This window comes from Trachurus trachurus (genome assembly GCF_905171665.1).
Source record: "Trachurus trachurus genome assembly, chromosome: 8".
Classification (NCBI taxonomy): domain Eukaryota; kingdom Metazoa; phylum Chordata; class Actinopteri; order Carangiformes; family Carangidae; genus Trachurus; species Trachurus trachurus.
In genome coordinates, this window is record NC_139905.1 from 20358569 (window position 1) to 20371856 (window position 13288).

General features: G+C 43.9%; 1 protein-coding gene across 1 annotated transcript; it reads right to left on the minus strand.

Moving 5' to 3' along the window:
- Positions 1 to 1282: 1282 nt before the first annotated feature.
- Positions 1283 to 10833, minus strand: LOC310990144 (ras-related protein Rab-37-like). Its single transcript, XM_083977410.1, has 9 exons — positions 10499 to 10833; positions 9342 to 9452; positions 7264 to 7305; positions 5849 to 5915; positions 5546 to 5598; positions 5026 to 5091; positions 4174 to 4230; positions 4016 to 4092; positions 1283 to 2463 (listed from the first exon to the last, which is right to left on the minus strand). The coding sequence occupies exons 1-9, from the start codon at positions 10610 to 10612 to the stop codon at positions 2358 to 2360; spliced, it is 693 nt and encodes a 230-aa protein (XP_083833536.1). The 5' UTR covers positions 10613 to 10833; the 3' UTR covers positions 1283 to 2357.
- Positions 10834 to 13288: the final 2455 nt, after the last annotated feature.

Genomic DNA, 13288 nt, shown 5'->3' on the forward strand with positions numbered 1-13288 from the left:
CTCCTTTGTGATCATTTTTTATTTAGTAGCCTATTGTGTTTTTATTTTTACACACTCCATACTTTTACTCACTATGGATCCACCCATCCACGTGTCTGTGGTGTTCCACAGTTATGTTGTGACACATTTAAAAGCATTTCATTTGTGATTATTGTTTCCAGTGGTGTAGCCTATAGTCTGCCATAAAAACCTAATTCAATTATAAGCTACATGTAGCCTCAATTAGACATGTATTATAACACAGTTTGAGTAGATGACTGAGGCCTCACTGCCAGCTTTGCCCCTGTGCTAATAGTTACATAACACTTAGTTATGACCTTTTTGAAATGCCAGTCTTCTGACAGGAATATGGACTAATGATCAATTATCAGAATTTAGACATTTTGTGAACACTAACTAGTGATAATGCAATAATGATGGTAATGATAATGATCAGTGTCAGTTTGTTAAAGTCAATCTTCAAAGGACAGTCAGCTTCTCCTGGTCATCCAGGAATAGAAGTGAGACGACTGTGAAAACAGAGCCGCCATGGCAGGAAGCTGCTGAACCACAGCTTCAGGCAGGATTTGACTTTTCAGCTGAGATTACTTCCAGAACTGATAAGAGGACAGTGACAGGATATCTTAACACACAGCAACCTGGACATTTAAAGCTGCTGGAGCATCAGTGCTGATAACCACAGTGTATTTGACACATAAAACCACAGTTTCGCTGCGAAGGGGAAGTCATCCAAATAATGAACTGAGTTGTTTTTTTGTTTTTTTTTCTCACAGTAAGGGATGGAGAATGTACAGGCACCTTCATGTGTCGGCAGCGTGACTCATAGATGTGAGTGGGAGAGAGGCCGAGCTGCATTCAGGTGTACAGCCCAGTACAGTGAATCATGAATGCTCCATGAAATGCCCACTGTCCTCGCCAAGCACATTAACACAAGCTCACTGCACCCACAGTAGCAACACAAGCTTCATGGTACAGATGTCGTGCAACCTTTAAAACACAGTGCGTCAGTACAATGACATGAAATAAACTTTAAAACACACATACAGCCTATTAGGTGCTGTCCAACACTTTGTAATGCTACACACTGGAGAGTAAACAGAGCAACTACTGCCACACAGTGGCTTATTAACCTCAGCACACCCCTCTGCTCCCACTCATCCCCCCCGCCCCCCAGCACACACACATAGACACACAGATGAGGCTGACTTCAATAAAACAACACCACATACATTACAAAATATACTTTTATATATTTATATAATATGATAACAAAGCACTTTTTCATGGCACTTTGTGATCACCGTGACGCCTCAGAAGAGGGACAAATGTGACATCAAGCAAGTTCGACAAGCAAACATTCATAATGACCATTGTACAAAGAAACAAGTTACACGATGCGGTGCATGAACAAATACAGCTTCAGTACGGCCTAGACAACAACATCCATCATTAAAGGAGACACAGGAATGTTTGGGAGTGTTGTCTGCGTCTCTGTGTGTGTTTGTGTGGAAGGTAAAAGGCAAAGTTCATGCCCAGGAAAGTCTAACTGAGGAAATACTGGAAAATAGAGAAAGTAATCTTTTAGTATGTGGCCTGGTGGGATGAGCCTCCAGCACGGTTACATGTACAGTACTTTGAATGTAAGTTTCACTGGCCCTGAATTGAACGTACAGACAGACACACAGTGGGCGAGCGCCCTCAAAACGTTGGCTTTATTCTATCTAACAGCAGTACAGATGTGAACAGACGGGATCATTTTTAAGCTACAATCTGACTGTGAGACTGAAGTCCACTTCTCAAACACACTAGATTATCAAAGGAGAACGATGAAGACTGTAAGGCCAAGAGGGATTCAGTTCACAGCCTGGTAAAACTGGGATGGAACAAACAAAGAGCTGCATGGCAAAATGCTATATCCACATCAACAGTCGTATTTGATTGTTCGTATATAAAACCGCCGATTATCAGGAGCGGAATGATAAATCTGTTTTCTTTTTTTTTGTCCCTGCAGATGGATATAGCATTTCAGATTGTAACTCCTGACTTGTAACTTGATACAACTGTCACCACAAAGACCACAAACATCTCTACGCATGACATAAAAGATTTAAATTCACATTTCGTATAAGGGATGGCAGCCAATCCCGATTCCCGATTCTCTCCCATCCAGATGAGAGCTCAGTGGAGAAGTCAAGGGGCGTCCGCTTCTCAGGTTTGGTGCTGGGATTGGCTTTTTGTAGGAGAGCAGACATTTTTACCTGGTCTCCACTCCCTCCCTCCCTCTCTCTCTCTCCCTCTCTCTTTCTCTCCCTCTCTCTCTCTCTCTCTCTGTCTCGCCACCCAGTGATCAGCATCAGCTACACCAGGCTACAGCAGCCAGACTTGTGCTTCTGGGACTCGATGTAGTCGTGTATCTGGAACTTGGGCTCGTTGGGCTGCTGCGTCGCTCTGTGCTTCAGCTGCCTGACAAAGAGAGAAGACAGGGAGAGGAAGTTGGATACAGAGGAGGTGGATGTGTGGGATGCAGCACAGACAGGGTGAGCAAATAAAGAAAATGAGAAGGGAAGAGAAGTAAAACAAGCGAGTGCATGAGGGAGAGAAACATCCCCGTGTGCTGAGATTTAATCAAAACGCCTCTGGCATGAATCATCTAATCTAACTCGCACTTAAAATACCCATCACACGAAGACAGCAAATCACTTATATTATTTTCTTCCACAGCTCTGGGAACATGCTGTGCAAGGGTAACAACCCTTTTTTATTTCCTGCCATTCAATAAGGAAGGTGTATTCACATGGTAAAAGTTGGCTAAAAAAAAAAAGTAAAATGAAAAGAAATTACACAGTTAATGTTTGAGATTTACATGGAGCCTCGAACATGTACAATCCCATTATAACAAGTCAACAGGAACCAGCATCAAATTGGCTGAAAAGCATCAGGGTGTATTTGTTTGAGGGGTCGGAGGGAGGCTTGTGAGCGTCAATGACACGTCAAAGAAAATATGAAAGCCAGATAAGACTGGAGAAAACTCTGCTGCAAGATGTTGTTGGCTGTATTCATGAGTCAGATTAATATACAAACCTCAATGTTCAGTTCTCCAGAGGCATGACCCAGTATATACTGAGACTGGATTTATTTTGGTTTGTTTTGCCCTTTCTATCACAAGCCGAGAAAAGGTGAAACCGATTTCATTCTCCTCTCTATAAAAGAAGATGCAGCCTCTGAAGCGTGAAATATTTGTTCTGGATATCACTTGTAGACGACTCTGGAATTAAGAAAAAGCACTAATAACCACTCTGTATTATCCTCGGGTGTATTTTTTTTTCTCTGCTAATGGTTTTTATTCCTAGTTGATTTCTCTCATTTAGATGGGTGCTGGGTGCAGAGAAAAGGTCTAGTCTACAACTTTCCACCAAAGACCAATCAAACACACTTCACACCTGCTTCCTTTGGGTTTTTATTCCACATCTACGGGTGTTAATATGCTGCTTGAACGGCCTCCACTCTTTTGAGAAAGCTCTGCATAACAACCTGCTTTGGAGCCACAAGAGCTGAATGGTAGCAAATCATGAGAGGATCAGTGAGGTCAGCCGCTGGCTCCAGACATTGGGTGTGGTGGAGGCCAGGCCTCTGTGTAGGCCAGTGAAATCCATCCACACAGATTAAAAATATTCTTTATGAACCTTAGTTTGTGCACAATGTGATTGCCATGTTAAAACTACTAAAATACTGCTGTCACTCTAAAATATCATGCAGGATTTCTTAAACTATATGAGGGTTTGTTTTTGTTTTCTTTTTAATAGGAAACAAATGGAAAGGAAGAAATTAGAGTAACATATATTGGAAAAGGTTTGTCTTATAATATAATATTATATACCGGTACTTCTTGTTTTTCAGTCTGTGTCCTCAGCTGCTCAATACTCCACCCTGAGCCCCAGCTAGTTTTCTTGTACTATCTGTCATTTGGTGCCAGGCTACAGGCCGTGTATAGACTTAATAAGACTGTGAGACTTACTTTGCTATAGCGAGAAAAGCCAGCTCCACATTGACCCCTGTTTTCGCACTGGTCTCCATAAATGGTACACCGTATTCCTAAAATGGAAAATCATTAGAAGAGCAGGTGGAGCGTCTGTTGTGGGAAATATAACCACACGGAGCCATTATATATATTACCTTGGCCAGTTTCTCGCCGTCCTCCATCTTCACGACCCTTTCTGCAGCCATGTCCGACTGTTGTGAGACAGCAGTGGGAAGAGAGAAGTCATGTCATGGAGGCAGAGGATGGATGAAAGGTCACAGATACATCATGCCATCAGCTACAGTGATGCACCGTCGTGTCAGTGCACACACATCCCCCTTATCTGGCCGCCCTGCCACCAGCTGCTGGGCCAGAACTCGCTCAGACTGATGAGATGTCTGAAACTCTACCTCCAGCAGGAGAGCAGCGCTGCCGCCAGCCCTGCTGCTCTCACAGCAAATGAACTGAGCTGCTGCTGCTGCTGCTGCTGTGTTGACATCTATGACCCTGGAGAGGGGTGAGTTCCCTCTCAGCCACCAGAGGGAGCTTTTAGATATATTAGCAATGACTGCTGGTTGCAATGAGACATGAAAATGACTCTGTTCATCACCGCCAGCGCAGTGAAGAAAATGGTTTCCTGCAAGGGAAGCTTGAATCGAGCGAAGAGCATTTTCTGTAGCACTCTTTTTTTCAATGCATCCCTCCAAGTCGTAATGATTATAAAACGCTTTGTAAATTCAATGCACTTGTGTATTTTCCAAAGTCACAATCCAGTGCAGCTCAGTGCACACAGAACACACACAAGCCCAATTAACACACTGTGTAAATGTTAAACTACCGGAGTGAGAGTTTGCTTTAATGTACGTGCTGCGCTGTGGAAGCATTTTCTGGCATTTAAGCATTCTCATGTCTGCCTGGATGTGATAAGAGTGTGTTAAAATTGTGCTACGGGACCAGTTATCCTCCTGATCTTTTTTATGTAACACAAAAAAGGAAGCTTTGCTCACCTTGTTGCCGAGCAACATGATGACCACATCCTTCTGGGCATACTCGTGTATTTCAGTCAGCCAAGCCTTCAAAAGTACAAAAGACACAGAAACAGGAGGGGAGGAAACGCAAGATTGGTCCATAAGAAAAACAAACATCACCACTTAAAGACTGCATTTTCCTCCTCTCCTCCTGCGCTGTGTTGTTATTATCATCCTCCAATCAATCATGGTGATACTGAGTCATTCTTATCCTTGAACACTTTTATTGCTTTTCATTACTGAAACTGGGGACTGTGTAGCCAAGCAAATGATAACATCAAGTCATTTCCAAAAAGGGCTGTAAGAAAATGTTTGAGGCCCTCACAGTGCTTTGCATGTAAATAGACAGAATGAAGCGTTAAGCTTGAAAGGGTTTAGGAGCAGGAAGTGAAAATGAAGACAGAGCACAGAGAGGGAGAAAGAGAAAGAGAGAGAGAAGAGAGAGGGAGAGAGAAAGGGAAGAAGAGAAAGGGAGAGAGGGAGGGAAAAGTAATCTTACCCTGATGTTGTCAAATGACAGCTTGCTGGTGATATCATAGAGCAGGAGTAACGCTGTAAAAGGACATTGAGGAGCGTTATGGTCGCACCTTTATTGTTGTCTGCACCCTGTCTTATTTAACAAACATATCAACACCTACACAGGCTTTCTAAGCACACTAATAAAAAATACATATCTTGGCCAGGTTGCTTCCTTACCTTCACACGCACGCACGCACGCATGCATGCACACACACGCAGACACATACACACCCACACACTCGCACAGAGAATGAGGAAGTAAAACATAAAAAGCAAAGGTTACCCTGAGCATCTCTGTAGTAGGCGTGCGTTACGCTGCGGAATCTCTCTTGACCGGCTGTATCCCAGATCTGCATAACAAACCACATAATTACACTAACGTGGGGAAACTAAAGATCCTGAACAACAGCCAATGACTAATGCAAAACCAATCAATTACATAAATTACATAACGTTTTGTGCTGCACTGAATGGCTGGACAAATTGGTATTTGTTCTGACAAAAAGGAAAGAAAAGTCTAATAAAGACAATTACATTTAGCCTGCTGAGATAGCTACAGATAGTTGCTATTGCTAAATTTACATTGTTTTTTGGGTTTTTTATTCGTTACCTTTGGATAAAATATACCAAATCAATTGATGTCTTGGTAATTTATTACTACTTTATTAAATCATATTCAATGACAGCTCGCTGCTAAACCTAAAACTGCTACAAATTAGAAAACTTTTGATGAGGCTACATCTTGATAATTACTTTAAGAAGCTTAGAAGGTAAAACTGCTAGCAGATAAGAGTCATGCTAAAAGATACCCGTAGGTAGATTGCTTTAGAAAACATTGCCTAGTTTTAAACTGAAATGTTGAACAGGCATCCTGATTAATTTTTATATTACCCCTCATATTGTTATAAGCCTACATTTAGTTGTAGAGAATAAAAACATCCAGACTAAAAGACAAAAGGAAGTTGCTCAGTAGACAGTAGCAGTTCTGCCATCTCAGCTCCTGACTGGAGCAGGAGAAACAGTCTGTTCTGGTCAGTGCAGTCAAGCTGAACAAACACACTGTGTAAAATGTCTTTTCCTCATACCTTTACAAATGCCAGAGGGCAGATTTCAGATTATATGATTTTTTTTTTTTTTTGCTATTGTTTAATAAAAACCTACTATTAATAAGGTATTATATCCGCGATAAATTGTTTACCCAGTCAGCCTGAACACTTAAACCCACATTTTTCTAACCCTATATTAAAGCTCTCTGCCTCTGTATGACAGCAGGTCTGTAGACTCATGGTGGTAGAGCCTGTTTTGGGATTAATCACAGGATTTTTTCATGTGCACGGCTCGTGCAAGAGAAGAGAAGCTGAGGATTTATTCACGCAAGCTGAGGAATCTAATTTTGGCACCTCCCACTTACTGTTGAATGAAGAGGTTTTAATGATAGACGGATGTGCATGCCTTAGATTAACAGCACTGTGGCACAAAACCCTGCCAAGTTCCTTACACTAAAGCACATGATGCCAAATGTAAATAAAAGGCTTTGATTGGATTCGCAGTGCAAGCAATGACAAATTTGAATTGAGCTGCATTTTGTAGTTTTCAGAATGATTCAGATCCAGCATAATGCACGGGGTGAGTTCAGGTTACTACTTGGCAGAAAGATGAGCTGATGTTTCATTCAGTGTGAGGAGAGCATGCTCTTACCTGGAGTTTGACTTTCAGGTTGTCGACATCCACCACTTTATTCTACAGAAACGAGAAGCACCATGAGAGACTGACAATTCACCATATGCTTCAGAGACTGGAGTGGAGTGTGGATACTGTACAGAAATGAATGACGAACATTACGGCAGACTTTTTTTTTTTTTTTTTTTTAAAGCTCAGAGACGCAGCATGTGGCAAAAGAAACAAGACAACTAAAAGTGGCTTTGAATGCTGGCAGAGAAAGTAATTTGCAACACCCACACAACAACAAGGTCCTGGGATTAGACTTAATTACACAACAGTGAGAAAGACGGCTGGCAGCATAACAACTGACTCCCCCGTTAATTTCCTGCAGCCCCGTAGGGGTGCCCTCTGATTTCCAGTAGAGCAAAGATTGGCCTAAAATAGTCTCGGCACACCGGCTAAAATAGGCTAAATGTGGCGACTGTTGAATGGGCTGAAAGAGGAAGACTTGTAATAAAAAATATCCGGAGAGAATTATGGTTAAACTGTAGATAAAGGTTAACCATGCTCGGATAAAACAAAAAACAGATTCCTCCATGCTCTCTGTCATGGGGGTAAGAATGTGTTTTGGTGGCCTTGTGTTACCGTGTGACCTGCTACAATAACAAGCAAAGGTCACAACATGTGTCAACTTTGTATAGCAACCACCACAATGAAGGAAGTGTGGTTTGCAAATGCAGCACTTCCTCAATCACTTCATAACTTCATATCAGTCTCAAAACGGCTCCTGTCTTTCCTGGGAATGCACAACAGGAATTCAGACGGTGCTACTTGGTAATAAAAGAAAAGTGTGCAGAGCCGTCACTGAAAACCGGAGCTCCCACCTGCTGAATCCTCTGCCTTGGCAGAACGGACATGGTTCAACCCCTGCATTAGTTGCCATGGGTTTCCATTTTTCCCCCAATTATGACGTGAGAGGAGCCTGCATGCTGAGTAACTGCTACAAGGAAGCATGCCGAAAATAGACCAGCCATGTTAGAAGCTGCCACAGCAGCTTGCCTGCTTGTACATGCACAGAGGACACCCTCAGCATATTGACTCCACTGGTTCTGTCTCTCAGATGTCTCCGTCTCTGAGCAGCTTTTGCCCCCCCCTCCCCTTCCATAAACAAGCAACAAAACAAAAGGTAATTGCTTCCATTAACAGCCATTCTTCTGGATTAATAGCCTGACACTTAATCAAGCATGTTTTTTCAGATGACTGCACGTGCAAACCAGCGTCACGTCAGCTTTCTGATGCATTTTATGAATGGATCCCAACCACAGTACCTGTTGCTTTTGCTTGAATGGAGTCAAATAGTGCTGTGGACATACAGTATGCTGCTTTATGTCTTCTCTGTCATCCAAAGAAGACAATACATCACTTTAGCTAATGCAACACAATTTCCTCTTCAAACCACCCTACTTGACTTGCCATTAGTATAAGTGTTTTGCCTTGATTGGAGGAAAATGGGAGGTGGGGGCTACAGACCACTCACTCCAGCCTATTTCCAAGCCCCAGTAGAGGAAGATACAGAAATCTACCCGCAGTCACTGTGTGAGTGTGTGTGCATGCATGTGTGAGTGTGTGTGCGTGCGTGCGTGCGTGCGTGCGTGTGCATGAGGTGTATGCGACTAGGTAAGAGCTTGTCTGTCGGCAGTGTGACTCCTCCAGGACCATGTTGAACCGCAGCCAATCTTTCCAGGAGACAGGGACGTGGGCAGGCATCTGCCAAGACATTTATGAAGCCGTCCACAGCGCCTAGCAGCACAAGTGGTCTGTGAACTTGACTGATTGGCGAAAGGATTCGTACATTTGGTGCTATCATCGCAGAGTGACGAGGTGTTCAGCTTGGAAAAAGGGTGATAATTGGTCTGATGTCACTCTAACAAGTGGCTCTCTTGTTTTCTTTGTGAATGTCATCCTGTTGTTTTTCAGATTTCAGTTTATCTTCATGATTGTAACAAGCACACAACACAAATGACAAACCGTTAATGGCTCATACAGAATAATGAAAAAAAAAATATTATGAATCATTGTGTGAGTCAGTCTGCTCACAACAGTATCTCTCTCACCCTAAAGTCTATTCCAACGGTGGCTATAAAGTTGCCTCCCAGAAATGCCCCATCTTTAAAGCGCACCAAGACGCACGTCTTCCCCACGGCCGAGTCTCCCAGCAGCATCACCTAGAGCAAACCCACCAGCAGAGAGAGGGACAACAGGTTACAGCCGACCAAAAAACATGACTGACAGCCTGTACATTACAGAGAATGAGAAGGACAACCCCCCCCCTGAGGGGAGATAATACGAGCTGAGGGGCATGTTGCATAAATTATTTTGCAACTGAGTGAAGAAGAATATTTCACAACTGAATTCACAATGTTTGCTGCTGCAAAACATATTATTTTGGCAAGCTTCCAGTTACGGTGTCAGCTCATTCAAATGTTAAAGATGACAAACACAGCTACAGTATACTAGATAATGTTGTGATCCACTGAGCTGCCATCAACATGTGACACTGCCAATACTGGAGAGGGGGATTCAAGATGTTTGCAGCCAACTCTGTAATTTTACTCTCATCATTTATTTTTTTCGCAGCGTGCATCCTTCTTCAAAACTAATCAATTTAATTACAACAACAGGATGTGTAATTATACAACCCATGCAGCAGCAAGTGATGTAAACCTGACATATCACCCACACAGCCCTGATGCTTTCACATGCAGTGTAAATGGACAGATGGCAATACAATTCAACTTTAAAACAACTTTTCCTCTTGTCTATGTAGAGCAGTTACAGGTGTGCCCGTGCAGCTATTGTCAATAGATAAGAGGAGGATTTGCAGGAAGCAACAAGTACACCCTCAGCAAATATTTGCATATCAAAAAGAAGGGCGGACAAAGTAACCTCAAGAGATTTCCTGGCTCTAGACTTAATGCACACACAATGCACACGCTGTCTGTCATAACACAAAGAGTTATTGTGGCCTGTTTAACAAGGACTATGCATGAAGCAGACTCATCAGCTCATAGTTACTGTTCTTCACTTCCATGATCTCCACATGTGAGGAGTCAATATCGCTGCTTCTGCTGCAGGTCCACCCAGTTGTTTCTGTGTCAAAACCTCGTTACAGTGAATCTATAACACCTGTTCCTCTCGCTGCACCGCCTAGACAAACAAAAAAATGACCGAGAAAAAAAAAATCAACTCATTGCAAGACGGAAATACACACCTTGAAGGCAATATCATAATACTCGTTAACAGAACCGCATCTCTCCAACACATATTTTGACGTCCCGTTTTTAGTCTGCTTGTCCGTCAACGATGTCTTTCTGTCCGTGGACATCGCAGTGCCAAGGAAAGTGCGCGGGGCTGCAGAGCCACAGCGCAGTTGTCTCCGAGATGTGTCCAAGAAAGACGCGCAACGGTTGTCTTCAGAGAGGATGTCCGCCTCTCAGTCCCAGTCTCCGGCAGCCTCCAGCCGCTCTGCTCGCATAGTAGCTAGAACCTACTGCGCGCGGCCACAGGGCGATCACCAAGGCGCTTCCCACAAGAGAGGAGGAAATGGGGGAGAATATTTATACTAATCAACAAAAAAAAAAAAAAAAATCAGACCTCAATTACGCACTATGAAAAGGCGGAAGCTGCGATCAAAACTTGATCAACAAATGAGCGGCGTCTACATCCACCGGCGGTCAGGGGAGAGGAGCAGCAGCAGCAGCAGCAGCAGCAGTGACGAGCAGCCGGAAACATTTGTCAGGTTGAGCAGAGAGAGGAGCGGAGAGGAGAGGAGCGGAGCATCGTGGCGTGGCGTGGGCAGATCAAGTGTGAGAGAGGAGGACGTCGACGGCTCCGGCGACAACTGAGACGGCAGCGTCTCCTCATCAGTCTCTTCAGGCGACTTGACGTGACATTGTCACCATCACCATCACCATCACCACCAGGAGCACCGAGCGGCACCGCGGCCGGCTCTCTCACCCAGCCCGCTACAGGTGGAGCTGGATCACAAAGGCAGAGAGCAGGGGTCAATCACCCGTGACCTTTGGTGTCCATACACGCCAGGCACAACACAAGGTGCATAGCCTAATATAGATGTGTGTTGCAGGTGCATTAGAGGGTTTGTAGCCTACATTTCTGCACCAAAAAAGCGTTAATTTCCTGATTCTAAGAACATATCAAGACAATAAACATCATAATTAATATCATATTATAATATGATATGATGTGCATTTTTGTAGATTCTTTATTCTCTGTAATGACCATCCCCAACCCATGCCTCTTCCTAAGAAATTAACAATCAATCCAAATTCTCCTCTTGTCAAGAACAGATGTTTCTATAAATACCCACAACCCTTTCATTTAATCAACATGTCAAATACATGGAGGATGGTTTCACTTTGACTCTTCCCCCAGTCTGAAGACATCCTCTTTCCTGCAGTGTTTGTCTCCCCCCAGTGTTCAAAAGGAGACTGTCTCCCCCTCTCTCACCTTGTGTGTGTATGTGTGTGTTTGTGTTTGTGTGTGTGGTGACAGACCCTAATGGCACATGGTCAGAGATCACCTATGTTGCATAACTGGCTGCAATTTTCTTGTTCAAACATATGAAGCTGCGGCTGTGTGGTACAGGCAGCTGTAGGAGCATCTCCCCCACTCACCTCAGCATCATGATAAACCATCTATCTGTGAATGGAGAGGGTGGGGGGGGGGGGGGGGGACACCTCCCACATAAAATATAAGAGTTACAAGAAGCACAACAAGGTGTTACACTTCAGCATTTTCCACGACAGAAGACGCCTTGATACAGTACACTGTGTTCTTGCCTCTGCATATTCACCTTGGATGAAGACGCTGCTTTATAATTTTACAGCACAAAACAGAGAAGAATGGACAAAGAGGCTGACAAATCTGTCCGTGTGAAATATATGAATTGATTTCATCCGACTGAGTCAAAACAACAAATGTTCAACAGCACAAACAAAGGACACATTTTCTCCTCCTGTTGCATCCTTGTTTTGATTGTCTGTGCCGAAACCCGACGACAGACGATAACAGAAGCGCAAATGACTCACAGTGTGAATCTGCAGGTGGGATTTCTTACCTGTGACTTAAAAAATCCAGTTGACATGGAAGTAGCACCTTTTTTTTCCCCCACCTCCTGCAGCTCATTTTTCTACAACCAATGCTAATGCGAAATGGCAAAGCCCATTTAATACTTTCTTACAGATTCCTGCCTCTTCTGTGCCGCTCTAATGGCAGTGACACCGAGCCAAAGTTGTCACTGTCACAGTGGAAAAGCCACGCTCTAAATGAGCCATACATCTTCCCTCCTTTTCAGCCCCCTCTCCCCTCCTCCCCCTCCTTCTCCTCTTCTCCACACACACATTCATAAAGCAAAGCATGGTTTAAAAAACAGCTTTGTTACAAACATCCAGCAGCAAACTGCCTCCTGCCATGACATTCATTAGCTGTGCTCTCTTCACAGTAATTTAATCATAGCAGTGGCATCATTAAAGATAATAATGTTCCCTCTATCAAGCACTCCACCCCCCCCCCACAGATTGGTACAAGGGATCGTAATGGATGCAGTGAGAAGATGCACCATCCCACAGTGGAGGAGAAGCACCACTGATTCATGCTGCGCTGCACTGACACACTGAGGGAGTCAGACACAGAAACAGAGAAGATTTGCTTCGCTGTTATGTCACGACTTCAGCACAAACAGCCTCATCATCATCACCCTCATCATCATCATCATCATCATCACGACTGATGGGCGAGGGGGAGGGAGGGAGGGAGGAGACACAGACCAGGGGATGCCAGTGAATGGAAGTGGGCTGGATTGTGTGTGTGTGTGTGTGTGTGGACTCACTGTGAAGCCTATGCCGACGGTGGCAGTGAAGGAGCCTGGGATGAACTTGCCCTGGTCGTACTGAACCAGCAGCGAGGTCTTGCCCACTCCGCTGTCCCCCACCAGGATGGTCTGCAGAGAGAGAGACAGAGGGAAGAGACATCACATAGGGCC